Here is a 27,505-nt window from a genome sequence, read left to right as displayed (position 1 = left end):
TACACGAATGTCAACTACAAAATGATCCACTCCATTCTATATCAACAATCATTCTGCCCAGCTCTACCATATCTCATTACTCTCCTACCAGACATCTCAGAAGTACAACCCAAGACTAAAGGTTCATAAACCAAACACCAAACCTAGCAACAACCTATACAGTTACCACACCTCTATTGCATGGAACAAACTCCCTCTAGAAATAAGAAATCTGACAAACCCCAAACAATTTAAAATAGCCAAAGATTACTTAAAAACTGCTCACACCCTCCCTGACCAAAATCCTCCCTTCTTAGTTTCAAAGTAAGCATTTCAGATCTTTACTCAACCTACTTCCTTAACTATCAGTCAGACCCCTTTACTAAGCTGTATGCTGCCTTAAGAACGTCTAACTAGCATATTCCTGTCAAACCACTACTTCTTACATCTCATGCTTATTGTTGTTCATCCAGCTTGCTTACATATTATATAACTTTATCATTATAATGATGATTGTATAGCAACATAATTCTTGTATTATTCTTTTTTTCCAATACTAAAATGTCTAGCTTTTTGCTCAGTTGGACAGTCCCGGTCAACAAATGTAAAATAAATAAAATAAAAAATGATGATAGGACCAAAACTTATGAACCAAAAAAAAATCTGGACAATCTGCAAAACTCTGGACTATTGAACAGTATGATCTGTTAATTCTTAGCTCAATACATCTGGATAAACCTAAAATAAATGGGGGAAAAATGCTCATATGAACATATTTTATTTGATTATTAGAATTTCTGTTACCATACACTTTCTGAAACAGAGGTGTGCGTAAGAAAGCTAATGAGACTGATAGCAAAGAGGTTTGCATACCTCTGCACCTTTCAGCTAAATAAATCTGGATAAACCCTAAAATAAAGGGAGAACAAATGATCAAAAATAGGAACAGACTTTAATTACTGCTCTTATAAAATTACAAACTTAAATAAAAGCATTTGTGTTAGTATAAATTTTCTGAAAAAAGTAATAGTCTGAAACAATGTATATGCAAGCCATTATTTAGTAACTTCAATCTCCAATGACTGGCAACAAACCAAATGTTTTGGGAGTAAGGGACCACAAAACAAAGAATGCATGGATATTTTTTCTTAAAGTGTGCCATTTTGAATTTAAAATGCTTCCTCCAACACCACTAACCTATACTAGAGTAAGTTTGAAACATTAAGCAGAGGAACTATTTAACATAAAAAAAAAAAATATATATATATATATATATATATATATATATATATATATATATATATATATATATATTCACATACACACATACACACACACACATATACATATAATAAAATAATATATATACACACACACACACACATATACATATAATAAAATAACACAATTTTACAGTAAGCCCATTCTCCAGTCTGAGCGCAATAATGCCCTCCAGGGAGTGCATTAATGCATGATTAACGCCCTTTCACGGGTGTAGAGGCCCTCAGCCACAGCATCGGGACTCATAACACCCCTGGGTGGGTATTAATTACACATAAACACACACCCTGTTGTGAATTATTGCTTGCATATTATGTGCATGTGATGGCCGGTCGGGTTAATTATACATAAAGACACACACCCTGTCAGGAATTACAGATTCATAGATAGGTACTAGGCTATTGACCCTAGGGCATATATAAGCCTAGCCAAAAAGTACCCTGGCTTTTGCCACCCAAGAAAATTATTTTTCTGTGCCCCTGTCGAGCAGAGCCACAGAAGTGATCCCCAGGGTAAATTTCTTCTTTCCCATCCAATCATCAAGATTTTTCTTGAAGAGTGCTAATGAGGAGCTTTGTTTGATATAGATGGGTAGTTTGCTCCAGAGTATGGGAAGTCTCTGGGACAGGAATCTATCCCTTCTGCATGTTCTGTTTATTGTGGTGACAAGGTTTAGGTCTCTAGAGTGTGTAGCTCGGAGGGATTGGGATTTAAGTGGAGCATGTCCAACAGCTCTGGGTTTGACATAGCTTTGTATGTTAGGCAGAGATCGCCTCAGAGTAGGCAATATGCGACGGAGTAAAGCTGGAGTTTTTTGAGACTGTCTGTGTAGGGCATCTGTTTGAGGCCGGTAATCCTCTTTGTGAGGTATTTATGCAGCCTTTCCAGTTGTTGTAGATGCCTTGTGAGGTACACACCAAAAGGGGCACTGTACTATATAATGGGTCTAATGAGTTATGAGTAGAGGGGAATTACCTCTTTTTTCCTGGATGAGAAGCCTTTTACGATGAGGTGTACCACGTAGAAGGATTTCCTGACTACTGTGATGTGATTATCAAAGGAGAGACTACTGTCCGTCTGTGCTCCCTAGGTCTCTTTTACCAAAAGGGATGACAATGCACTTCTTGGCATTGAGCTTGAGGCCATGGCTTTGACACCAGGCATCTGCTCAGTGAGGCCATTTTGTAGGATGTCCACACTGTTAGTAGTTTCGATTATGGCTCCTAGTTTGCAGTCATCTGCGAACTTTATTAGCAAAAGACCTTCTCTGTTAGCCTGTACTTCAGAGTAGATACCAAACAGGAGAGGACCCAGGACTGAACCCTGTGTACTGCACTTGTCTGAAGTCGGATTTGGAATCTGCTACTTTCACAGTGTGGGTTTCATCAGTGAGCCAGTTGGCAACCCATCTTGTGACATAGGGATTTATACCTAGTTTAGTGAGTTTATCTATAATTTCAGAGTGGGGAATGGTGTTGAAAGCCTTGGTGAGATCTAGATAGGCTGTGGGAACCACCTTACCCTCATCTACGGCTTTGGTGACTGCTTCAAAGAAGTCTATTAGGTTTAGGAGACTGATCTGCCTTTTACAAATCTGAACTGGGTGAGGTCCAGAGTTTTGAGATTCCCAATGTCTTTGTTTAGAAGTTCCATGATGATACCTTGCAGACCAGGCTTGTCAGGCTAATGGGACGGTAGTTCCCAGGGTCTGTGGTGGATCCCCCTTTGTAGAGTGGAATAACCATCGCTATGCGCCATTCAGTGGGCACAAAGCCTGAGGTAAGGCTATGATTGAACATGGTACTTAGGTGGGGTGCCAGTTCATTCTGTACTTCGTGTAGAACACAGCCTGGGATGTTGTCAGGTCCCATGGATGCTGTGTTCTTGGCTTTGGAGAGTGTGTTTTTTACCTGTGCAGCCGTGATTACAAGAACTTTACATTCTTCCGGTATGCAGATGGGACATTTAGGGGGTGGGGGCGGTAAAGTTAGCAGTGAACCTATCTGCCAGGATGTTGGCAATATCAGTTGGCTCTGTATAATTAGTGCCATTGTGCTGCAACTCAGAGCAGATCTGAGTGTTTGCCATTGATATTCTTGACATGGCTATAAAATACTTTGTGGTTGTCTTTCGTAACTAGCTTTGGAGGATGAGGGATCTCAGCCTCTTACTGAGGCTGACCAGGGAGTTATTCCAATCATGGGATTTTACTCTTTGCTTGCTTATTATGTGCATGTGACGGCTGGTCCACAGAAAATTGTCTTTCATGAAACTGGTCAGTGGTGCAAAAAAGGTTGGAGACCAGTGGGTCTAGGGAGTTTTTTCCCTATTTCACTGCAGGCTGCGTATGAGGCACTACAGCTTCTGTGTATTTTGATTTATTGAGAAGCTACTGAGAGTACTCCTTCCCTCTGTCTCGGATGTCCCCTGGACTTGTGGGCAGATTGTTGCTGACATCCCTAATGCATGTTGCCTGATAGCAATCTTCTTTATCTTACTGTCTTTGCCGTATATCATCAGAATTTCTTTTTGCCATCTGACTCACTTTCCAGAAGCTTATAATGTGTTACACTCAGCCATCTGAGGAGTACACAGCCATTGGCGTGTAGTATACAGGTGGTTACAAAAGGGTTGTACTATTTACAACTGACAGTAATAAGTTGAAACTTCACAATGGCCATTTGTTTATTTGAACACAGTCAGTAGTCTTAAGTGCATGGTCTGCATAGCAACCGCAACTAGTGGGTAAAAATGCAACTCGTACAGTATATGAAAATTACTTATCAGTTATTTGGCTTGGTGGTGCTAGTGAAACAAACTGAAATTACATTTTTGTAACTCTGTTTATTTGATCACAATCTGACATCTGGGATGAGTAAAGCAGTCCAACAAAGGGATTATAAAGGAGTACGGAAACAGTTCATAAAAGTAACTGCCCCCCAACTATTAGGTGTAGTGTATTCCAGTAAATAGTTGCAAGCATTCAAGGCCAGGCAGCTTTGCTTTGAGAGATTTTGGGTTTCTTGGTACTACTGTGAAACATATTCAACAACTGGTATGTTAAGAACCACCCTTCAAAACAGCTCTGGGTGTATTTTGGAAAGTACGGTTAATAAACTGCGGCGTATTAGACACTTGTATAAAAACCGTAACCATAAGAGGAAAAAAAGCATACACAACTACTTTCCTTGTAGTAAGCGCCGCCGTCTCTTTAGCCCCACCTATTCAGTTCAGTTCAGTTCAGCAGCCTCTCTACCAATCTCGCATTACAGTTACCAACCATTTCTGACTGCTGTTCATCCCTAAAGGTGTCAGTTAATTGTCAAGTACGTTCTGTTTAGGAGCAGGGACAGGTAGGCCTAGCTGTTCCTGTAAAACAAAACATTTCTAGCACAACTGTACATACACTTACTGAAGTATTTAAACTCTTTGCATGGTTTGGTACTTCCAGTCTTGCAGTTACAAAAGCATTACCCGTAGGCATGTGCAAACATTTTCCATAAGACTAACACAACTCACCATCATTTCCACGAGTCCTGATGTAATCTTTGTTGACGAGTCTTATATAAGATATCACCAAATAATTAATCTCTTTTTTTCTCATGCGTTCTTTGCTCAAGCAATACAAAGCACAAAACTAAGAACCTTTCTAGACCTTCTGACCATAGCTGAATAAGAAATGTAGAAATCCTCGTATATTAGGTTTCTATCCAGTGAAGAAATAATATGCACACAATAAACTGATATTCTATCAAACCGCTCTCTATTACAGAAGTATAGAACATTACAACTCTTTGCAGAATGCACTACAATACCCAAGTGCTCCGCAATCTACGCGCACTTAGCCCGTTAGCCGTAAGCTCTCATTGCTACCGCCTCCACTAAAGTAGAACTTCCTGTGTGAATTCTGATTGGTTGTAACTTCAGTTTGCAGTGGTTCGTGTTGTTTGTGGGCTACGCCTTAACACTGCTTTGGTTTACTGTTGTTTTAGCTGTGGGAGGGCAAAACTCGAGTGTTTTACTGTTTTTCTTGCCTGTGTGAGGGCGGAGCAAAGTATCATGGCGACAGAAGGAGAGCCTTTGGATATGGAGGGTGAGTAAATATGGGAGTGTAATGTCAATTGTTCTGACTAGAGGCATTGCTTTCGTATGGATGGATGTGCAGAGGTGATATCAGCCTGTTCAATGTTGATAAGAAATGTGGTTTGTGTAATCACAGTTACTGTGTGGGACAGGCCAGGTAACGTCGTGTCATATGAGCTGCAGCAATCCTTGGGTAAAATAATAGCTGCTGAGGTGCAAATAAACTCTGTAGAGTAAATAGTACCGGTGGGAGCCTGTGGTGGTGGCAGGAGCTCACATTTTTTTAAAACAGAATAAGTAAGGGTTTTTGTTAAGAGCTGTCAGTTGTCAAAACGCACATTCTAGGACAGAGTTTACACATGTTGAGAGTGGCTGTATTCTTCCGCATTCCGTTTTTGTAGTTGGAATGAGTGCATGTGTGCTAAATGCAAGTATATATGAACGCTCAGGTAAGCGTGCGTGCAAATGATAACAGAAGTGATACGTACATGCTTAAGGTCAGGACATTTAGCACAATCTCAAAATTTTTTATCTGTCAAACGTCAGTACGTTTGCATCAATGGCTGAACAAGCCTTCTGTTTTAGTTTGAATAGTTTTGCTGATGGATGGAAGCTGCACTTTGCACAATTCATGGAAGGGTGGGGCATATTCCTGTGATGAGAAATAAGCAATGCTGCCAAGATGTTGGCTCCGTTAAGAAAAAGAGGACAGGGAAATTCTGTTTAACTAGCGTTCGTAAAGCTGCTCTTTGAACATATAATAATAATAAGGCTGGTAAAGTACAAGCACCTTTGAAGATCGCACACTATGCCATTAGCGTAATGCCTGTGGCAGATAACAGACTGCGGGTCAGAAAGATGCGGTATTTATTGGGAATATACTTCTCAGTTTATTAGTGCAAGAAATCTGGTCAAAGCTTAAAATGATGGGGAGACAAAGGTCCCCAAAATGGGAACAGATTTTAAATAGTGCTCATGTAAAGTTTAGAAAAGTTGATAGCATTAATTTCCAGAAGGATATGAACTCTGAAACTTAAAAATGTCATTCTTTAGTGACTGCAATCCTCAAGATTTGCCAGATAACCACACATTTTATGACAAAGAAATAACCAATGTGAGGCTAAAATCTGGTCATTCTTTGAAAATCTGGACAGTTGAGCGGTATGGTTGGGAAGGAGAAAATATGTTTCTTGTGGCATACATCACCTGATGGGGAGGGGGGAGCAGGTGTAATCTATATGGAAACCCAACTGTTATGCTGTAGGGACTGTACGCATACTAGACTGCTGTGGCGGAAGATAAAGTGCTGCAAACGTCTGGACCAGGAATGCCTTTACAGAGAAAAATTTTGGGTCAATGGGATATGTGTTATTCTGCTCATGTTCTGGTCAGAGTATGGTTTATTTTTGTAAACAGTCTGCAAAGCAGCAGGAGGATGATGACTGCTGAGAAAATAAGGGTTCGTCTTGTTGGTATTGTTTGGTAATATTATGATTTTTTTTTTTTATGGTGGAGCTTGCTAGGGGGTACTCTGAGCTTCTTTCATAAAGGACATGTGCAGAAAAGGTATACTCTGCTGGGCAGATTTGTAAAGATTGAGTTTAGGTCCGCATGTGATTTGGCTGACCATTAAAATGTCTTATAGACGCTGAAGATGGAATGTTGAGGTTTGCGTTGTATTTGCCCAATGACAGAAATGTTGATAAATTCTTATTTAAATAAATATTTTGATATTTTACATTACCATTGATTGTTTGAAAGTAAAGAAAGAGATGGCCATTTTTTGTTCAGGAGTAAGGATGAGTTAAGCCTTAAGGTAGATTGCTGGATCTAGTAGAGAATGCAGACTATATGAACATAATAACACTAGATACTTATGGTTGTAAGTTTAAGCTGTTGACAGATGGTTTTGGAAACATCTAAGCTTCTTGAGTTGTTTTTGGATTAATAGAAAAGAGGCAGTCTGAGAAGGAGGCTCAAGTTAGTGCTTGTAACCACATATTAAAAGCAATAAAAAAATGCACAAAATATTTCATTTGAAAGAGTAATGCAGCAAAATATCAAAATTCTTGATGGTCTAAAATGTAAAGCATATTTGCTATTTTTTTTATTGGGAGTATATCCCATCATATTGTACATGGAACAGGAAATGTGAGCTAACTACTCTGCAGCACATCAGATGTGGAGGGAAGAACTGTTGAATGCTGGGGGTAGCTTGCAGCATAGCAGATTCCTGGCACAGGTGGAGCTTGAGCCCAGCTGGTGAGCTCTAGTACTTTTGAACAGTACAAGGCAAGGCAGGAAAGCATCTGCTATGGTACTGCAGACTCTTGGTATGGCTTTGTGACCTTCAGAAAGGCGAGAAAGAATGCATTTATAGCTTTACAGACTCCTGGAGCACAGAAGTGGAGAACATTGGGCGTGTGGTTGTAAATAATCCTTTCTCTGGGTTGGGTGAGCTCAGACTGTTAGCAAGCCTTGCAATTAACTCCTGCATTGTAGGGGTACCAGGCAGAGCCTGATAAATTCTATAGAGGCATTCATGCTTTTCAGACCCTGTGTATGTCTGTGTTCAGTCTTTCTTCTGTGAACGAAGTATTTTTTTCATAGGAGTTCATATTTTGCTTTTTCATACTGCTGAGCTTGCATCTCAATAAGAAAGATGACGGATCATTATGTATACTAAAATATGACCATGTTTGCCCACATGTAGTAAGATTTTCGGGAGTTTGCCCCATTTATCTTTCTCTTACTTCATTCCTGGGTACCATCAGGTAAGTGAAAGGAGTGCTGAATTCAAAATGCAGTTTTTGTTTGTTGACTGTGTAAGTAAACTAGTCCAAGGATGCTTTTTTTTGTTTGTTTGTTTGTTTCAGTTTTCATGTGGGAGTTAAGGCAGGTAGAGCAGATAGATGGCAAAACTCTATAGATGTTACCAGTATACACACAGCTAGTTATAAGGTTTATAATGACGTTAGATAAGAGGGTACCCTGCAGTAAGCAAAACAGTGATAACTTGTGCCAAGTAAGGAAGTGAATAAAAAGCTATCTAAGTGACAGCAGTATGATTTAGCATTTATTGGGATCAAAACAGATAAAATAGTTTAGAATAAGAGTTTGGGGAACAAATTAAAATGAATAACACATTGAAAGAACTGTATGAAAGAGTGCAAGTCTTTAGAGTAATTTTAAAATTGGGTTTAAAACGCATAAACACCAAGCACATGCACATTACTAGCAACATTTTCTTTCATGCTCTTAAACATTTTATTTGTGACCTGTAAGGTTTCAAACTGGTATACAAAACGGTCATACTCGCATGATATTAAATATGCAACCTGTAATTTTTTTACTTAATAGGTATTTATTGTAAATGTTCATAGGTAGGTACTAGGCTATTGGCCCTAGGGCCTATATAAGCCTAGCCAAAAAGGTACCCTGGCTTTCGCCACCCAAGAAAATTATTTACCTGTGCCCCCTGTCGAGCAGAGCCACAGAAGTGATCCCCAGGTTGAATTTCCCATCCAGTCATCAAGATTTTTCTTGGAGTGCTAATGAGGAGCTTTGTTTGATATAGACAGGTAGTTTGTTCCAGAGTAATGGGAAGTCTCTGGAACAGGAATCTATCCCTCCAGCATGTTCTGCTTATTGTGGTGACAAGGTTTAGGTCCCTAGAGTGTGTAGCTCAGATGGATTTTTTAAGTGGAGCATGTCCAACAGCTCTGGGTTTGACATAGCTTTGTATGTTAGGCATAGATCGCCTCTGAGTAGGCGATATGTGACGGAGTAAATCTGGAGTTTTTTGAGACTGTCTGTGTAGGGCATCTGTTTGAGGCCGGTAATCCTCTTTGTGAGGTATTTTTGCGGCCTTTCCAGTTGTAGATGTCTTGTGAGGTACATACCAAAAGAGGCATTGTACTCTGTAATGGGTCTAATGAGTGATGAATAGAGGGGAATCACCTCTTTTTTTTTTTTCCTGGATGAGAAGCCTTTTGCGATGAGGTGTGCCATGTAGAAGGATTTCCTGACTACTGTGGCAATGTGATTATCGAAGGAGAGACTACTGTCCACCTGTGTCCCATAGTCTCTTATCACACTTTTGGTGTTAAGTAGACTACTGCCTGTGTGGTAGTTCATGGGTGCAGAGTTTTTACCAAAACTGATGACAATGCACTTTTTGACATTGAGCTTGAGGCCATGGCTTTGACACCAGACATCTGTCTGTGAGGCCCTTTTGTAGGATGTCCACATTGTTAGGAGTTGCGGTTATGGCTCCTAGTTTGCAGTCATCTGTGAACTTTGTTAGCCAAAGACCTTCTGTGTTAGCCTGTACTTCAGAGAAGTAGATACCAAACAGGAGAGGACCCAGGACTGAACACTGTGGTACTGCACTTGTCACTGGTCTGAAGTCGGATTTGGAGTCTGCTACTTTCACAGTGTGGGTTCTGTTAGTGAGCCAGTTGGCAACCCATCTTGTGACATAGGGATTTATGCCTAGTTTAGTGAGTTTATCTGTCATTCCAGAGTGAGATATTATTTATTATATAGTAAATGTTTACTTGTAATTTATCACAAGGCGGTGTCTGATTGTTGCTGTATTCTAGCTTCCTAGTGAATCTGTTATTTTACGGGAGTTTTAATATGTAGTTGCATTAAAAAGCTGCTGCTTCACTTGTTAGGCCCTGTGAACCACTGAGAATTATTTTAATGAGTTGCAGCAGCACATTAAAATGAGCATTTTCAGATATGTTTCTGCTGTGACAAGCTTGTGTGTGCGTGTATATATTTATATAGATTATTTGATGTTTTTGTTGATACCATGGTAGATTGATTATGTGGTATGCAGTAAATTAGCACCTCACTAGTCATGCATGAGGCTAGTAAATCAAGCACTTGCTTTGTAGAACGTGTCATTTGTTTTGCTGTGGGTGATGTGCAAGTTCACGTATGTGATTAATTTTGTTGTGTGTGATTTCAGACCGCCTTCATTGTCCTTCCACAGTCTTTTACAGATTGGATTGGTATGTATGACTGTTTGTCCAGGACACCTGCTTATTCTGATTTTTAGATGGTAACTTTTTTTGAGAGAAGCAGATTGCTGTGATTCTTTTGGTGATTGACATGGGGAAGCTCGGGAGAAATGGTTGGGTTGCCTATTGCCTTTCCGTTGTTGGTGAGTAGTTGTTTAGCATCTGCTTAGTACTTGTTAATCGATCATGTGTATTTTATCATTGTGTAAGACAACATTATTTGTATAAGAAAGAGAAGGTTTGGTTAGAGTTTACTCTTATTGCATTTGCTGGCTCACATTTGTTTCAGTTTGGATTTTGGCCAGCAGGGGGGGGGGTTTGAGGGGATAGACAAACACAAATATTGTATTGACAGCATACAACAAATAGATAACTGATTACTGTATACTATACATTATAGTTTTCAATCAGAAAGCATATTACTGACTTCAGACATATTTTACAAAGAGTACAAAACAATGAAATGTGTACAGGATATTTCCAAACAGGAGATTGTAAATGAAAGAGAGAGGAGGGTAAAAAAAGTGAGTATCTGATTAAAGAAAATGTGGTTTTGAAACTTAAGAGTTGTGTTTGGGTGCATGAGCATATCTAACACTGAATTGTGTTGTGACAAAGAAAGCTGCAATATTTCATTGTGTACCCATTGGTTCCAAGTCTAAGTGGGTCATGATACTTTCTTATTCAAAACTGATCTGTAATGGCATTGACATGACTAGTACTTCATTTATTTACTATGCTATATGTGTTTTGTGTTAGTTGTTTTGATATTTTGCATGCTGTTTAAATATTCTGGCACAATGGTGTACAGTTGTGAAGACAGAGGAAATGTGCATTGTTTTGTGATTTTTTTTTTTTTTTTTCTAGGCTTTTGGCGCAGCTTACTTTAAAGGTTATTTGGGGGATTTTGAAGATATTTTTGGGGATAGGAAGGTGTTTGAAGGGTAAGTTCATGCGATAGTTAATGGGGGTTATCATCTTAATGTAAAAGTGACATGTAGGGTTTCCTAAGTGGATCATTGTTGGGGGCAACTTTTTTGTGGATAGTCTGAATAAACCTATTATATTTGTAAGTATTCCTAACGCTGAGGAATTTGTGGGTGACAGTGGGGTGTTGGTTTACAGAAGTGCTTGCTCGTTCATAGGTTCATACTAGGCTATCTGCCCTAGGGCATTTATAAGCCTAGCCCAGAGTTTTGTGACTTTCGCCACCCCTTTAGTTTGAAGGATACTATGCCCATTATTTAGCTGTGCCTCTGTCAAGCAGTGACACTGATGTGATCCCTGGGGTATACCTGCGATCTCCCATCCATTGGTCAAGATTTCTCTTGAACAAAGCCAGCGAGGTACTCTGCCTCACATGTACCGGGATTTTGTTCCACAGCATAGGGAGTCTCTGGGTGATGAATCTGTCCCTCCAGCACGTCCTATTTATGACCGTGTCAAGGTTCAAGTCTCGTGCTCTTGTAGATTGGATGGATTTAGATTTTTTGAGGTGAAGCATGTTCATTAATTCCAGGTTGGACATGGCCTTGTATGTCAAGCATAGGTCACCTCTGAGCAGGCGGTAAGCGACTGAGTAGAGCTGGAGCTCCTTCAGTCAGGCAGCATAGGACATATTTTTGAGACCCTTTATCCTTTTGGTGAGGAACTTTTGTGGCCTTTCCAATTGCTGCAGGTATCGGGTCAGATACATTCCAAATGGGGAGTTGTACTCAACCATCGGTCTGATGAGTACAGGGGAATGATGACCTCCCTTGACCTAGATGTGAATCCCTTCATGATCAGGTGGGCAATGTAGAAGGTCTTCCTAACTACTTTGGCAACGTGGGTGTCAAATGAAAGGTTACTGTCAACCTGGGTCCCCAGATCCCTGATAACCTCTTCTGTGCTTAGTGGATTGCCACCTATATGGTAGCTGGGGGTAACCTTGTTTTTCCCGAAGGGTATGACTATGCATTTTTTAGCGTTTAACTTTAGGCCATGGCTTTGGCACCAGTCGTGGTGTATGATAAGTGGGCTAGCAGGTAGCAGATGAAGTGAGAAAAATGCAAAGTAGTGCATTTTGGAAGGAAAAGTATAAGCTCACACTGTAGAGGGGTTACAGTGGTATTGGTAGTTTTTTTAAGTTAACATGGGGATTTAGGAGTAAGGGTAACATAGATCATGAATCATTTGCAGTTTAAGGGGTAAAAAAAAAAATCTTGCTTTTTTCCCACTTTTCTGAGAGTTCAAGTTACAGGCTTGCTGTTCCTGAACTGTTTGAAAGTTTCTGTGAGGCCATTTTTGCTTGGGCTAAAGGAAAATCTCTCTGTTGATCAGTGGCAGTGAATAACATTGAGCACCTTCCCTGCCCCCCGTAGAGGTGGTTACTGACTTGAAACTGTAGTTTTATTGTCCGTTTTGGGTCTATTCCTGCTTCTTTCCAGCCCCTGCTATCAAGCACGCTTTAACGTGCTTTAGCGCGGAGTTGCCACTAGTGCAGCATCGGGCAGCGCCGGTTAAACTCTTTCTGGCTCCAGAAAGTCTGTTCTTCAATTTTTCCCTTAGAACTGCTCTGTTAGGAACCTAAACAGTTTACACCTTCACTAAAAAGTGCAGCACTTGTTCCAAATAGCTTTTTCTTCTCAAAAAGCTCAGCACTTGTCTTATAAGCATTCTCTTTGCAGGTCAAGCACTCCTGTATTATACAAATCTCTCACTAGCAAAACCCCCCAGGAGTGCCCACTTCCCTGCTAAGCCCACTACTTTTCTGTCTCATACCAACTCATAATTCTTTCTAGTATGTCGAAGGGTCAGATGCTGGCGTCCTCTCCTGCCCATTTGGTGAATCTGGGAATTCTGAGACAATGTTACAATTGCCTCATGTACACGGACAACCCTCTCCTCCTCCCACGTAACACTAACACTTGCGGGAGATGCAGCTATTTAGCCAAACTGGAGGCTGAGCTCTCTCAACTCAGGACTGGCAAGACCAGGCAGGAGGAGAAGGCAGCTACACACACCATAATACCAGTCTCACATAACTCAACCACACCACTGAATCAAACACATAAACACACTAAGACATACGCGGAGGCTCTGAGTAAAACTTTACCTAAACAGCAGAGGCCTCCAAAGCAGACACCCAAGCAACTGCAAACTCAATACACCACACAAACAACACATAAACAACAAAATCAGTGTGCAAAGCAGTCACTGCCCTTAAGGCCAAATACAACACCAAACATACTTGTCATAGGTGACTCCATACACACTGACATCCCACTCACCAGGCTGAACAAGGAGAAGGTCACGGTAAGCTGCCTATCGGGCGCTAGAATCCGCCACATAACTAGAATCCGCCACATAACACAAGCACTCGGGTCACTCCACGGCAAGTACAAGTATGACACAGTCATTGTCCATGCTGGTGTGAACGACCCGAGACGTACCTCCCTGGACTACATGAAAAAAGACATAGAGGAGCTCTGTGATTATGTAGCCCAGGCAGGTATGACCCTGACCCTGAGCAGTATCCTTCCTTCGCCAAGAATGATGCCACAATATAGTGACAAGATGATCAGCTTTAACAAGCCACATAACACAAGCACTCGGGTCACTCCACGGCAAGTACAAGTATGACACAGTCATTGTCCATGCTGGTGTGAACGACCTGAGACGTACCTCCCTGGACTACATGAAAAGAGACATAGAGGAGCTCTGTGATTATGTAGCCCAGGCAGGTATGACCCTGACCCTGAGCAGTATCCTTCCTTCGCCAAGAATGATGCCACAATATAGTGACAAGATGATCAGCTTTAACAATTGGCTTAATTTCTGGTGTCATTCAAAGGGGATCCAGTGCCTGTCTGCCTGGGATGACATGCTCGACTAGCCACACTGCTTCGCAAGGGACGGCTTGCACCTGTCACCCCTGGGATTCCGGATATTGGCTAAGGCTCTTGCCACCCCCATAGTGCCTTTTTTAGGCAAGGCTCAAATTCTAAACCTACCACCCTAGAAAACAAAAACGTGAAGAAACTAAGGGTAATGCTGCTCAATGCCAGAAGTCTAAATCTCAAAGTGCACGCACTCGAGACCCTTCTCAGTATGGAGAACATCGATGTCTGTGCTGTGACTGAAACCTGGTTCAAGGCTCCTGAGAGCATCCCGGCACTATCAGGTTTCATCTCATATCATGCGTTCCCGCCCCAAAACCCGGACCACACCACAAAAGGAGGGGGTGTATCCATATTCATCAAGGATACCCACACCTCCAGGTTGGTGGCTACGCCTAAGCATCGGAAACCATCCAGGTGCAATTAACCATAGGCAAAACTGCTCTACAATTTGTAGCATGCTACAGGCCACCCTCTCAAACTCAGGAAACCCACACAGCCTTCCTGAAGACACTGGAGGGTATAAATGTATCACCAAACACCATCATATTGGGTGACTTCAACTACCCGAATATAGACTGGGAACATTACTCAAGCCCAAACTTTCTAGCCCAAAGGTTCCTGGAGTTCATAAATTCAAATGCCATGGAACAACTAGTCACCGTCCCCACAAGAGGAGAAAATATACTTGATCTCATCATCACGAACATGGGGACAAAATGCTCCACACCGGAAGTATATCCCTCATTGGTGAGATCAGATCATAAACTAATCTCACTAGAAATCCATCCGCCCCACCCCAAACAAAAAAGACCACAGTGAAGAACTTCTCTAAAGCAAACTTCACACTACTCAAGACAGGTGTGGCATCCTTCAGGGCCCCTGAGCCAATGGAAACCACAACCTAAGCTGCGGAAGCCCTTACAAATGCCTTCTATGAACACCTTCAGGACTGCATGGATCAGGCAATCCCAAATAAAACCAAGACTCTTTCCACCAAGGGCAAACGTCCAGTCTGGTGGACCCCAGCCATAAACAAACTTTACAATAAGAGGAGAAAGCTATTACATGATAGAGCAAAATCCCGAAAAGGGAAGGCATCTTTGATCAGCACTAGCAAGAAACTACGATCCCTCATAAAATCATCCAAGGCCAACTTTGAGAGAAAAATTGCCATAGATTCAAAAGACAATCATAAGGCCTTCTTCAGCTATGTCAGAAACCTGGGTGGAAACTCCCAGATATGCCCAGAATTAGTCCAAAATGATACAAAAATCACTGAACCCACAGACATTGCCAACATACTGGCAGACAGGTTCAGCGCAAACTTCACCCCAAAAGGAGAGATAACTATCCCAACTGAGTGTAGCCTCCCAGACATCTCAAATGCGCAGGTGAAAACTGCTCTCTCTAAAGCTAAAAACACAGCATCAATGGGACCGGATGGGGTCCCCGGCTGTGTGCTACATGAACTCAATGAAGAACTAAACCTGCGCATAAGGCAGCTGTTTAATCTTAGCCTCACCACAGGATATGTGCCCAAGGAGTGGCATACAGCAACTGTGGTCCCACTCCACAAAGGCGGTGCCTCTACGGACCCTGGTAATTACCGCCCCCATAAGCTTAACAAGCCTGGTCTGCAAAGCTATGGAGAGGATCATAATGGAACTCGTAAACAAGGACATAGGGGACTTGCAGACCTTGGACCCAACCCAGTTTGGCTTTGTCAAGGGCAGATCTTGCCTTTTGAACTTGGTCAACTTCTTCGAAACAGTCACCAAGGCCATTGATGAAGGAAAGGCAGTCCATACAGCCTACCTTGACCTTGCAAAAGCTTTCGACACAATACCCCACTCGGGTATTATAGAGAAACTTACCAGCTTAAATGTAAACCCATATGTCACAAGATGGGTTGCAAACTGGCTAAAGGACAGAACCCACAGGGTTAGAGTTGCTGGAGCCATGTCAGACTCCAAGCCGGTTACAAGTGGAGTCCCACAGGGCTCAGTCCTTGGCCCCTATTGTTCGGCATCTACTTCTCAGAAGTACAGGCAAACATAGGAGGACTATGGCTGACAAAGTTTGCGGATGACTGCAAACTGGGTGCCATAGTGGATAGTACATCGGACACAGACATCCTTCAGAGGGTCTCACGGAAACTGATAGCTGGTGCCAGAGCCATGGCCTGAAGTTAAAGCAAAAAGTGTATAGTCATACCCTTCGGAAAAAACAAGGTAACCCCAAGCTACCATATAGGTGGCAACCCACTAAGCACAGAAGAGGTTATCAGGGACCTGGGGACCCAGGTTGACAGTGGCCTCTCGTTTGACACTCACGTTGCTAAAGTGGTTCGAAAGACCTTCTACATTGCCCACCTGATCATGAAGGGATTCACATCCAGATCAAGTGAGGTCATTGTTCCCCTGTACTCTTCACTTATCAGACCAATGATAGAGTACAATGCCCCATTCGGGATGTATCCCAACCGACACCTGCAGCAATTGGAGAGACCCCAAAAGTTCCTCACCAAAAGGATAAAGGGACTCCAAAACCTGTCATATGCTGCAGACTGAAGAAACTCCAACTCTATTCAGTTGCATACCGTCTGCTCAGAGGTGACCTGTGCCTGACATACAAGGCCATGACCAACCCAGAATTAATGGACATGCTCCACCTCAAAAAATCCAAATCCACCAAAACCACTAGAGCAAGAGACTTGAACCTTAGCACGGATATAAATAGGACGTGCTAGAGGGATAGATTTATCACCCAGAGACTCCCCATGCTCTGGAATAAAATCCCGGTCCATGTGAGGCAGAGCACCTCGCTGGCTCTGTTCAAGAGAAATCTTGACCGGTGGATGGGAGATCGTAGGTTTACCCCGGGAATCATCTCTGTGTCCCTACTGGACAGAGGCACAACAAACTAATGGGCACAGTATTTCTAACATAAGGGGTGGCGTAAGCCACATAACTTTGGGCTAGGCTTATAAATGCCCTAGGGCAGTTAGCCTAGTATAAACCTATGAACCTAAATAAGATCAAAGAATGAACAGAATAGTATCTGGAACACATGACAGGCAGACAAACAACACAAACACTATGTCCACTGTTATTTATTGAAGGAATAAGCACTTTGACAGTTCAATCCCAACCCTGCTTCATCAGATAAATGAAAAGGTAAAAACATATCCCCTAAATAGCTTCAACTCCCAATCAGCAACATTAACCCCACCCATAATTACAATGAGCACAACAGCAAATACTATCCATATTCATAATTCAAAAACTGCACACACACAAAAACAACTTAAAAATGTTTACAACTACACAGATGCATAACTAATAAAATACATAATGGGCCATAAACTTATTTAAACAACCTTTGTGATTTCAGGACCGGTTTAATCAGGACCTGGCCATTCAGGCCTTTTCCTTTATCTACTGAAGCTCAACATTTTCAGTGTGATTTCTAATATCACCCATTGTTAACAATTCATAAATCCTATAATATCACCCATTGTTAACAATTCATAAATCCTATAAATAACCCAAAAGATATGCATGAGTGGGCGTGCCTTCACTGAAGGTTGGGCGTCGAGCTGGCAACTTGGCATCATAAAAATCTACTGCCAATCATTAGCGGACCGGAGTTCTGCTGTGGCGACCCCTAACCGGGGAAAAGCCAAAAGAAGAAGATGATGCTCACCTTCAGCCATAACATGCTTCACTAGTGCATTATTCTCCCACTTTATTCTTCTGGAGTAAAGATGTTCCCTTATTCTATCTCTAATTCTACGGTTACATTTCCCTATGTAGAATGCTGAGTATTCCTGTCCTGAAATCAAGAAGGTTGTTTAAGTATGGCCCATTATGTATTTTATTTTTAATAGTTATGCATCTGTGTAATTGTATACATTTTTAGTTATTTTTATGTGTATGCAGTTTTTGAATTACGAATATGGATAGTATTTGCTGATGTGCTCATTGTAATTATGGGTGGGGTTAATGTTGCTGATTGGTCGTTGATGCTGTTTAATGGATCTGTTTTTACCTTTTCATTTATCTGACGAAGCGGTGTTGAGATTGAACCGTGAAAGCGCTTATTCCTTCAATAAATAACACTGGACATAGTATTTGTGTCGTTTGTCTGCCTGCCGTGTAGTCCAGATACTATTCTGTTCGTTCGTTGGGCTTTAGTATATTGTATCTGGATTAACTTGAGTGTTCTGTAGCCTTGTGGTTTAAGGTAAATAAGATGTTGATACTTCAGTGGTAAGAAGTAATCTGTTGCAATTGTTATTTTGCCACCTAACACAATACAGTCTGCTTTTTAAAGTATGTCCTCTCTCTCTTTTTTTTTTTTTTTTACTTGTATTGAAAACCGCTTTGGTTATTACAGTGTTTGGCTATGCAACCAGACAGGAATATGATACCAAGAAAGGAACAACCCTGCTGGTGTAACTGTGTCACTCAGTATTGTGAAAGGACCACTGTTCTTCACATTTGACCATTTTTTGGAGTATTGTCTACATTTTTGGAGACCATTTAGAAAGAGAGATGCACAAACGATGTGGATGATCTCTGCAGGGGCGAATGAGTATGATGAGATTGAGTTTTGAAGATTTGAACCCCAAAGAGCAACTGAAGAGTTGGAAAGTTGGAATTTTGTTTACTGTTGAGGAGAGGATACAAAGGGTACGCTACGCAAACATAACATTTTGAGAGGCTGTATGTGAAGAGGTTAAGAACAGCAAGATAAAATGGATGTGGAATCATAAAATAAAACAAAAAATAAGTTAGTAAAACATTTCAGTTAAAGAATGGCTGATAAAATTAAACCTACTGTCTGTATTTTTCAAACACTTTTTTTGTTAAATATCAGTTACGGCAGGGGCATACGTACATTTAATAGAAAAGAAAACAGACCATATTAACATTTTTATATTTACATTTACTTATGTTAATAACGTCTGTCTTTCAGTCCAGTAGTACATAAATCACTTAAATCCCTCCTTCCCTTAACTCTCATTCCTGAACATTAGTCTGCATGTATTGTTCCCAAAAATTCCATTTATTTCTATGTAATTTGCTCCTGCCCTTTTCTAAACATCCATTTTCCAGTTGTTTTTATTTCTTACAGTGTTCAGTACTTCAAAACCAGTTGATTTAGATTTTGATTTCCATTTTCTACTTATTCCTTATTTGTTAGTCAACAGAAATAATCTTAATAACGCCTTACTATCTAGGCAATTCAGATCCCATGTCCCAGCTCAAAAGAATCATTTCCTTAGTTACAGTCATTTGCTCCCCCAATAATGCTGTTGGAGTACTCCTGAGGGATTTTTTTTTTAATTTGCCAACTCGTTAAACTCCCCAAAACATGTTTCCAGTTAACCTCTTTTTTCCCCATCACACCTTCCAACATTTGCTATCTACCTGGGGAAAACTATTTGTAGTCTGCTTGGGATGCTTCCTGTAAGTGTTGAAGAGGAGGAAAAGGATGATGGATTTAAGAATACTTTGAAGCAGATGGAAATTTCCAACAAATTCCGCAGAGCTGGAACAGTTACGACTACAAACTTTAATGGAGTACATTGATGTCAACCTTTTTTCTGAAAACTTTTGTTATTTAACTTTTTTTAGTTGGACAGTTGACTTATCGCAGTTCATGTAGTTGGACAGTTGACTTATTGCAGTTCATGGGAGTAGTAAATACCTTGGAAAGGTCAGGCTGGGGGAAATGTGTGAACCTGTGGTTTACGTGGTAGTATTGTGAAAGGTGGCTGTGATTCCATTTTTCAGTTTATCACAACATTTTTATCTGGCATTAGCCGAGCTGTTGACCAGGTGATTTGTTTGTGCACTCTGCTGCTTGGCATGATACATTATAAAGGAGCAAGTGGTTACACAGCATGCATTGCTATTTGGCCAGCTCCCTTAACACACATTAAGTAATCTGAAAATATGTTGATTACAATCTCTGTATTAAATTACTCTGAGCTTTGATAAATTTTATAATTCTCTTAACTAAATGTTTACTTGGGCTAGTTCTTCAAGGAGCAGGCTATGATATCTAGTGTTTGGAAATAGTCCTGGGTTTATTAACAGTTTGTGCATGAATAGCATACTGCAAGTAACTTGTCCAAATGACCTAAAAGAAAATAATAAGCTTAAAGTAGATGTCATGAGAATAGGGGACAAAAAAGTACATGTAAGTACCAGGTAAATGTTAAGCGCAGGGTCATGATGACATAGTGCAGAAGTAAATTGGTTGCGTGTACAGAGCAACTGCTGCAGTGGAAAACAAAAGTGAAGAGGTTTGGGCATAGTTTGAGCATTAGGGACAGTGATGGATGGTGAGTGAAAGGAATGACAGCTAAAAAGAATGTGTAGGAGAATTGACCTATTTGAGTTATGTGAGCTAAGACAGTGTTTTACTAATGCACTTATTTCTCCTACAAAGGTGGGAGTGTATGTAAGTCAGACCGGTTTAGTTCTATTAATAGGACTTAAAGCCAGCAGACCCTTCTGTGGATTTAAAGCAGACCCTTCTGTGGATTTAAAGCGCAAGTCATTTAAATGACTTGCGGCATATTGCACATTATAAATACAGGAGCTTCCCAGGACCACAACTAGCTTGATGTGCTGTTTGGTAGTGGAGCTAAGAAATGTAGCTGAATAGCTTTAGGCATAATGGCTGCTTCACATAGTGCTGCATCTGCACTGTGTATGAATTTATTTACTTAATATTTGTTCATTGGTTCAGTGGATTAGTATGGGCGGCTGCGGTGGTGCAGAGGTTAGCGTTGCCGCCTCACAGCAAGAGGTTCTCCGGTTTGATCCTCTGCTGGGGTGCCTTCTGTGCGGAGTCTGCATGTCCTCCGTGTGGTCGCATGGGTTTCTTCCCACATCCCAAAGACATGCTGTAGGTGGATTGGACACTCTAAATTGGCCCTAGGTGTGAGTGTATGCATGTGTGTGCCTTCTGTGGAAGGTTGGGCACCGGGCTGGCAACTCGACACTGTAAAACTCCACTGCCAATCCTGAGCGGACAGGTGATCCGCTGTGGTGACCCCTAACTGGGAAAAGCCGAAAGAAAAAGGTTCAGTGTATTAGTATATTGACGCTTTTCAACCATGACCGAGCTCAAAGACAAGACAATACATCAAGGTATTTCTAATAAAGTATGATGTAAAGAATGAGTCCATAGCAAAGTTCATAACATAATGGCAAGATAGAGTGCGGGTAGGTTAAGATTAAAAGATCCAGTCAGAGTGCATTGAGAGAAAAATACACACACTCACACAAAATGCAAGCTAAGAAACTTATAAAATACTGTCCAGTCCAGTGAAGATAATACATTGTCCGGTAGTGAATATAATACGTAAAATCTTATGCAAATGAAATCAGTGGCATTTTATACACATTTTTAAGAGGCTGTGAAAAGCTAATTAAATACATTGTATTATTCATAATGTGGAACTGTAAGTTATCTAGCCATTGTCATGTTAGCAGGTGCAGGTAGATTCAGTAAAGAGACGCTCTTTAAGTCCATCTTTGAAGGTTTTAATGGTTTCTATATTTTTATGTCAGTAGGCAAGTGGTCCCAGGTAGCTGGTCCCAGTCTAGAGATGGCAGTCTCACCTACAGCGGTTTTAAATGTAGGGCGTACTAGGGAGAAATTATCTTGTGTGCTTCTGAGTGCATAAGGGTTATCTTGGAAAGGTATTTTTACTCTTATAGGGGGGCAGTGACCATGTTTTAGAACCTTCTAAATTTGATTACTTAGAAGAAAAAATAGCCTACAAGGCACTGAAAGCAATTTGCTTTTTTTAGCAAATTGCAGTGTTGCACCTGGGGGTCTGGTAAAAGAATGAGTCTGCAGATTTTATTCTCAGCAGTCTGTGGGGTGAATGCATAAAGAGAAAAGGCCATATTCCAGTTTAGATATTACAAATACTTTTAGCAATGGCCCTGTGAGTATTACAGATACTTTTAGCAATGGCCCTGTGAGTAGAGCAGTGGGTTGATCTTGTAACAGTTTTAATTGAGCAAGGAATTTTACAAAATCTGTATTTATGAAAAAGGAAAAGGTATGATCATGTATTTGGCTCAGTTACCTCTGTTCAATGATATTCGGTATTATGTTCCCATTAAGATCTGTTAAGAGAATAGGAGGGATAATGGGTAACTTCTTGTTCCGGCAAAGAACGTGACATTTATTCTGAAGGTTAGTTAGAAGTTCCAGGTGCATAACTGAGTGAAGTTGTCCTGTAACTTGGTTTGCAGATCAGAATAGGTAGTACTAGATTGCAGGAGCAGCATGTTATCTGCATATATTTACAATTTGGTAATTCTAGGGGAAGATCCTAACCGAGAGAAGAGGACCTAACACAGACCCTTGTGGTACACCTGTATTAAGTTCCTCAGCAGTAAAGCATGAGACATTGCTATGGACTCTGAAGGTTCGGTCTTTTAGATAGCTGCAAATAATATCTCCAAAGTTGAGTCTCTTGAGTTGTTGTAAAGAGTATAGTTGATTGCTTATAAAGATATTGTCTTGTTAAAAAGAGAAGTGCAGTAAAAAGGCTGTCATTTAGGTCGCAATAAATGGTATCAGTGGCCATTACCAGGGCAGTAAAAGTACTGAAGGTATTGTGGAAGTCATATTTTGTGTCATAACTGTTAATGGTCTTAAGTAATTGCTTGTGTAAGAGATTTTCAAAACACTTTGGTAATAGGACTCAGAGTAGAAATATTTATAATCCTTCAGCCCATCAGAAGTGACTTTAGGTAGCTGGATAACTTTGTGCTTGAATGCTGGTAGGGCAGTGCCTGAGCTGAGAAAAAGAGACTGAAGATCAGAGTAAGGGGTTTAGTGATTTGCCTCTTCCCTAGATGCAAGCCATAAAAAGGTAGGATTAAGTTTGCTGGATTTAGAGCTTGAATTACGGAGTTTGAGAGGTAGGGTCTTGGTCTGTTTTACTGAAATTTCAGAGAATTGAAAGGCTGCTTCGTAAGATGCTAGAGGGTATATAGATCAGGGGACAGAGATTCTTTAGTGGGGGTCTTTAGTGGGGGAGTAAATTTTTGGAGCGGTTTTAGTTGTATCTGGCAAAATGGACTGCAGAAAGTTAGCATAATCATTTGCAAAGGTAGAGTGTTTCCAGTGTTGTTGTTTCATTTTTGTTAGTTGAAGAGAGTTATTAATGTGTGTTATGCATTTTATTTCTACCCAAATCAGATTGAGTTTAGACCAGCCTGCTTCCCCTTTCTAAGGTACAAGGCTTTTACAATATTTATTGCAATTCCTGTTTCTAACTCAGAAAGTTTGAACTTGATTGTAGCATGTGCAGATAGAATATTACAGTAGAAACATTCTATGATTGCCCATTCAGATGAGACTCGCTTTATGGTGGGGGGACAGAGTGACTCTTGCTGGATCCTAATTAGAGGAAGCTGTGATGTACCAGAAGAAAAGCCCTTTGGGTTTTACTCTGTGAGTACCAGCAACCTATTTGTAGATGTGCTTTAGTGTTGTAAGGCAGCTTGGCCTAAGCTGGATCACCAAGTCTATGGACTGTAAAGGTTGTCTCATTGTTTTTCTGTCCAGTCTTGAGTTTCTCATTGACTTTAAACTGCAAGTTGAACAGGCTTTTTTTATGATGAAAGTGAAGTTTGCTTTTAAATTTCACAGTAAATAAAACTCCACTTAAACTGAAAATGTCTCCAGAGTGTTTTTAAGTGCAGCGGAAGTCAGTTTGTCGTTTCCTTTTGAAGTTTCTATCCCTATTCCTTTATCAGGACTGTTTTATTTCTAGCATTGTGTGTCAGACTGGTACTACCCTTCTTCATATTTTTACTAAGGGGATACAAATACGTAGTGCGTGTGTTTGTATTATATAAATAGTATGTAAAGATTATATGTGTGTGTGTGTGTGTGTGTGTGTGTGTGTGTGTGTGTGTGTGTGTGTATATATATATCTATATATATATATATATATATATATATATATGTATATATATTATATGTATGTGTATATATATATATATATATATATATATATATATATATATATATATATTATATGTATATATATATATATATATATATATATGTATATATATATTGTACACATATGTATTTATGAATTGAAATGTGGGAGGGGTGTATGCATGAAGCTTAGTTTTAAATATGTATGAGTGATTTTATTTATATATAATGCACGTGTATATGCATTCAAAAATGCCAAATTGCACTGTTCTAGCATCTCTGCCTCTAAGTGCAGGCACATTTGAGTTAATTATCTCCACCTGAACACGGAGAATTGTTATTGTCCCATGTGTGTTTTGTGTCTCTTCTGAGGAAAAAAAAAAAATATATATATATATATATATATATATATATATATATATATATTTTTTTTTCTTTTCTGGCAAACACTTAAACTGCTTACAAAAGTGAAGAAACTTGTGTAGACTGGCATAGATTAACACAAATTGGAGTCAATATGTGCTGGCTCTTTAGGAGAAGAATGAAGCTACTGACAAACATTTGTTTGCAGAAACATGATTGTGATGGCCATTGTACTGACTGCTCCACCACTTAAAGAAGGTGAGTAAGGATGACAATGTTGAAGCCTCCTTTGTTGCTTTTGAAAGGTACATCACTCAGGAGTACTCTGATTAGGCTGACTGTACAAAAATCCGGTCTTCACAACTCACAATGAAAGCAGTCAGGAGAATATCCATCCATCCAGACTCTTTTTTTTTTTTTTTCCCCCCATTTATCAAGTAGGGTCTGTTTGTCAATTCAGTATTGACAGTTATCTAGAGCAAAGGTTCATACTGTAGGATGGCTAGCCTTGCTGCAGTTGTTTTTCCATACCACTCACACCAATGGCCAGTTTAGCATGTCTTGGAGTCTGGGAAGAAACTGAAATGCCTGGAGGGAAACCCATGTAAACACAGGGTGGACAGACTCCACACAGAAGGCACCTCCGGTGAGAATCAAACCAGAGAACCTCTTGCTGGGAGGCAGCAATACTTTCCATTGTGCCAACCTAGTCAGCGTACATGTAAGCATAAAAAAGTGCTTGAGCAGGTGTCTTCTAACAACATGCAAACAATTTCTGGACATTCTATGTGAAATGGTCTGATCACAAATGTCTAATTTAAAGCATATTTTACGGTTGTAGTTATGTTCTGAAATTAACTGTAAAAGAGGTTTTAGCAGTTGCTAAATTACTTGGGAGTGCTCTTTTGAATTTATTTAAATGGACTTTTGAGTGACTATAAGACTGGCTGTACTAATTGAAAGGTTGCTAGCAAATGAAGCACTGTTTGGAAAGAGCAGTCTAAACCTTTAAGAATATGCAGATTTGTGAGCACACACAAACTTTCAGTAAATTAAATGGTATGTTTTTTAGATGTTGGAAGAGGTGCCACAATGCTAAGCGTTGTTGGGAATGAAACCAGCACGTTGATGATGAAAATATACTGCTGGAATGTGACAAAATGATCACTACATCAGTGGAATCTGGATGTGGTCTGTGTGCTATTACCAAAGTAGCCAAATGCATGATACTGGTGAATGAGAAGGAATTAAGAGTTACGAGATTCTGGAGGTATAGCTATACTTCTTATTAAAGGACTGTTTGAGTATATTCATAAAGCAAAAGATAAGAGGAAAGTGAAAAGTAGTATCTGTCTATGGAGAGAGAAAATGATAGCCTGATAGAAATCCAAACCCTTAGGAAAAGTACTGCATCTTGTAGCCTTGGTACCTAATTTATTTTATCTGTCTATCTTATCTAGCTATCTTTGTTGACTAGGAAAGTCCAACTGGGATGGATAACTTTTTTTTTCAGTGGAGCCCTGGAGAGTAAAGCTTGGATATTTACATACATAGGCAATGTACAATATAATTTCATTTTCCACATTGTATACAGTATTTTTCATATTGGTTACATATACATTTTGCATACATGATTAGGTCAAACAGATTAATGCTAACTTTGTGTCCTATTTTTGATTTATAAGAAGAGAAGAAGATAAGAGATTAGCTGTGCATTAAGGTCGTAGCAGCAGAAATGCAAAGACTAACATTTGGGTTGAAATTAGTAAGTATTGGTGCGTTGAGGGAGTGAGAATTAAGGAGGAGTAGGTAGTTAAATGTAATCAGTTAAATGTTTACAGTAGTGGATAGATGGGAAAGTGTAATGATCAGCATATGGGAATTTAGTACAATTTTTGTCAGAAGTATTGCAACTTGCATTTTCTTCAGGATCGGGCATTATATGGGTGTGGAGCAAGAGCAGAGCCAAGTGCTCTGCAGATGCTGTTTTAGCAGACTTTTTAAAGCATTTGTTTATTTCTGTAAGGATTAACTTTAACACGATGGAGTTCCACGGTTTTGAGATGCAGTGAGAATAAATTTTGTCAGTTTTTTTGAGTTTGATACAGCTAGGGGGATTTATTAATGGAGTGTAGTGTTCTGTTGTTGCTGTATGGTAGTAATATACTTTTTAGAGAGGGGCAACTATCTGGCTTATAGATAAGCATGTGGGCAGTAGTGAGTTGTGGGTAGGTTAGCTGATTTGGGAGTTCTAGCCAATTTAGTTCATGTAGGGCTCTGCAGTAGTTAACATGATAAAACTGGAAATTGTGATGAAAGTCGAGTCACTGTCACCGTGGTCAGAATATAACCCTAGTAAAATTGGAGGAGGGATGGCAGCCTGAAATGCTGTTAAAGTAAAACTCCACCTTAGAACTAAAAAAAAAAGAAATTTGTTTCACTGTAGCTCTGTTTTCTGAGTTATTTTTAATACCTCAAAATCACTGACCGCTTCTTAGAATTTTAATACGTTTTTTTGCAAAATGGCTATCAATGGGGCTTGACATATCAGTGTGATCTTTCTCTTTCCCACAATCCATTTCAAGTCTACTTTATATGAGTCATGCTAGACATAAGGAAGGAGTGGTGTATTCCCATCCCATTGACATCTAATGGGATTAGTGTCCGTCACGGTCCTCTTATATACTGTCTGTATCAGGACTGTTTCTTTTATTTCTTGAGTGGCCCTCATTTGTGTGTGTTTCAGGGCTTGTTTTATAGTATATTATGGAATTGTAGAGCTGCAGCCAAAACAGTTGCTAAATTGCAGGCCTTTTGTTTTAAGTATTTTTTTTTTTTTTTGTAGTGCAAGATGAATTGACAGCCCTTCCCCTTGCACTTTACAGTAATTAC

General features: G+C 40.1%; 2 protein-coding genes across 3 annotated transcripts in view; one reads left to right on the top strand and one right to left on the bottom strand.

The window, feature by feature from the left end:
* The window catches only part of MTERF4 (mitochondrial transcription termination factor 4), a 322,348-nt gene extending 317,228 nt beyond the window's left edge, over positions 1–5,120 (bottom strand). The window contains exon 1 of the mRNA XM_044070330.1: positions 4,780–5,120. Within this exon, the coding sequence (XP_043926265.1) occupies positions 4,780–4,785 (6 nt within the window). The 5' untranslated portion in view covers positions 4,786–5,120. The remainder of the gene's footprint in view (positions 1–4,779) is intronic.
* Positions 5,121–5,187: 67 nt separating this feature from the next.
* The window catches only part of PPP1R7 (protein phosphatase 1 regulatory subunit 7), a 917,460-nt gene continuing 895,142 nt past the window's right edge, over positions 5,188–27,505 (top strand). Inside the window, exon 1 of one of the 2 annotated variants that reach the window (XM_044070331.1) lies at positions 5,188–5,353. In XM_044070331.1, the coding sequence (XP_043926266.1) occupies positions 5,320–5,353 (34 nt within the window). In that variant the 5' untranslated portion in view covers positions 5,188–5,319. Of the gene's footprint in view, positions 5,354–10,326; positions 10,365–27,505 lie in introns of those variants that run through there. The other variant, XM_044070333.1, reaches the window with a different exon arrangement.

This window comes from Protopterus annectens, chromosome 4.part1 (genome assembly GCF_019279795.1).
Source record: "Protopterus annectens isolate FY-2018-M chromosome 4.part1, PAN1.0, whole genome shotgun sequence".
In the NCBI taxonomy this organism is placed as follows: domain Eukaryota; kingdom Metazoa; phylum Chordata; order Ceratodontiformes; family Protopteridae; genus Protopterus; species Protopterus annectens.
This window is presented reverse-complemented; position numbering and strand designations above follow the sequence as displayed.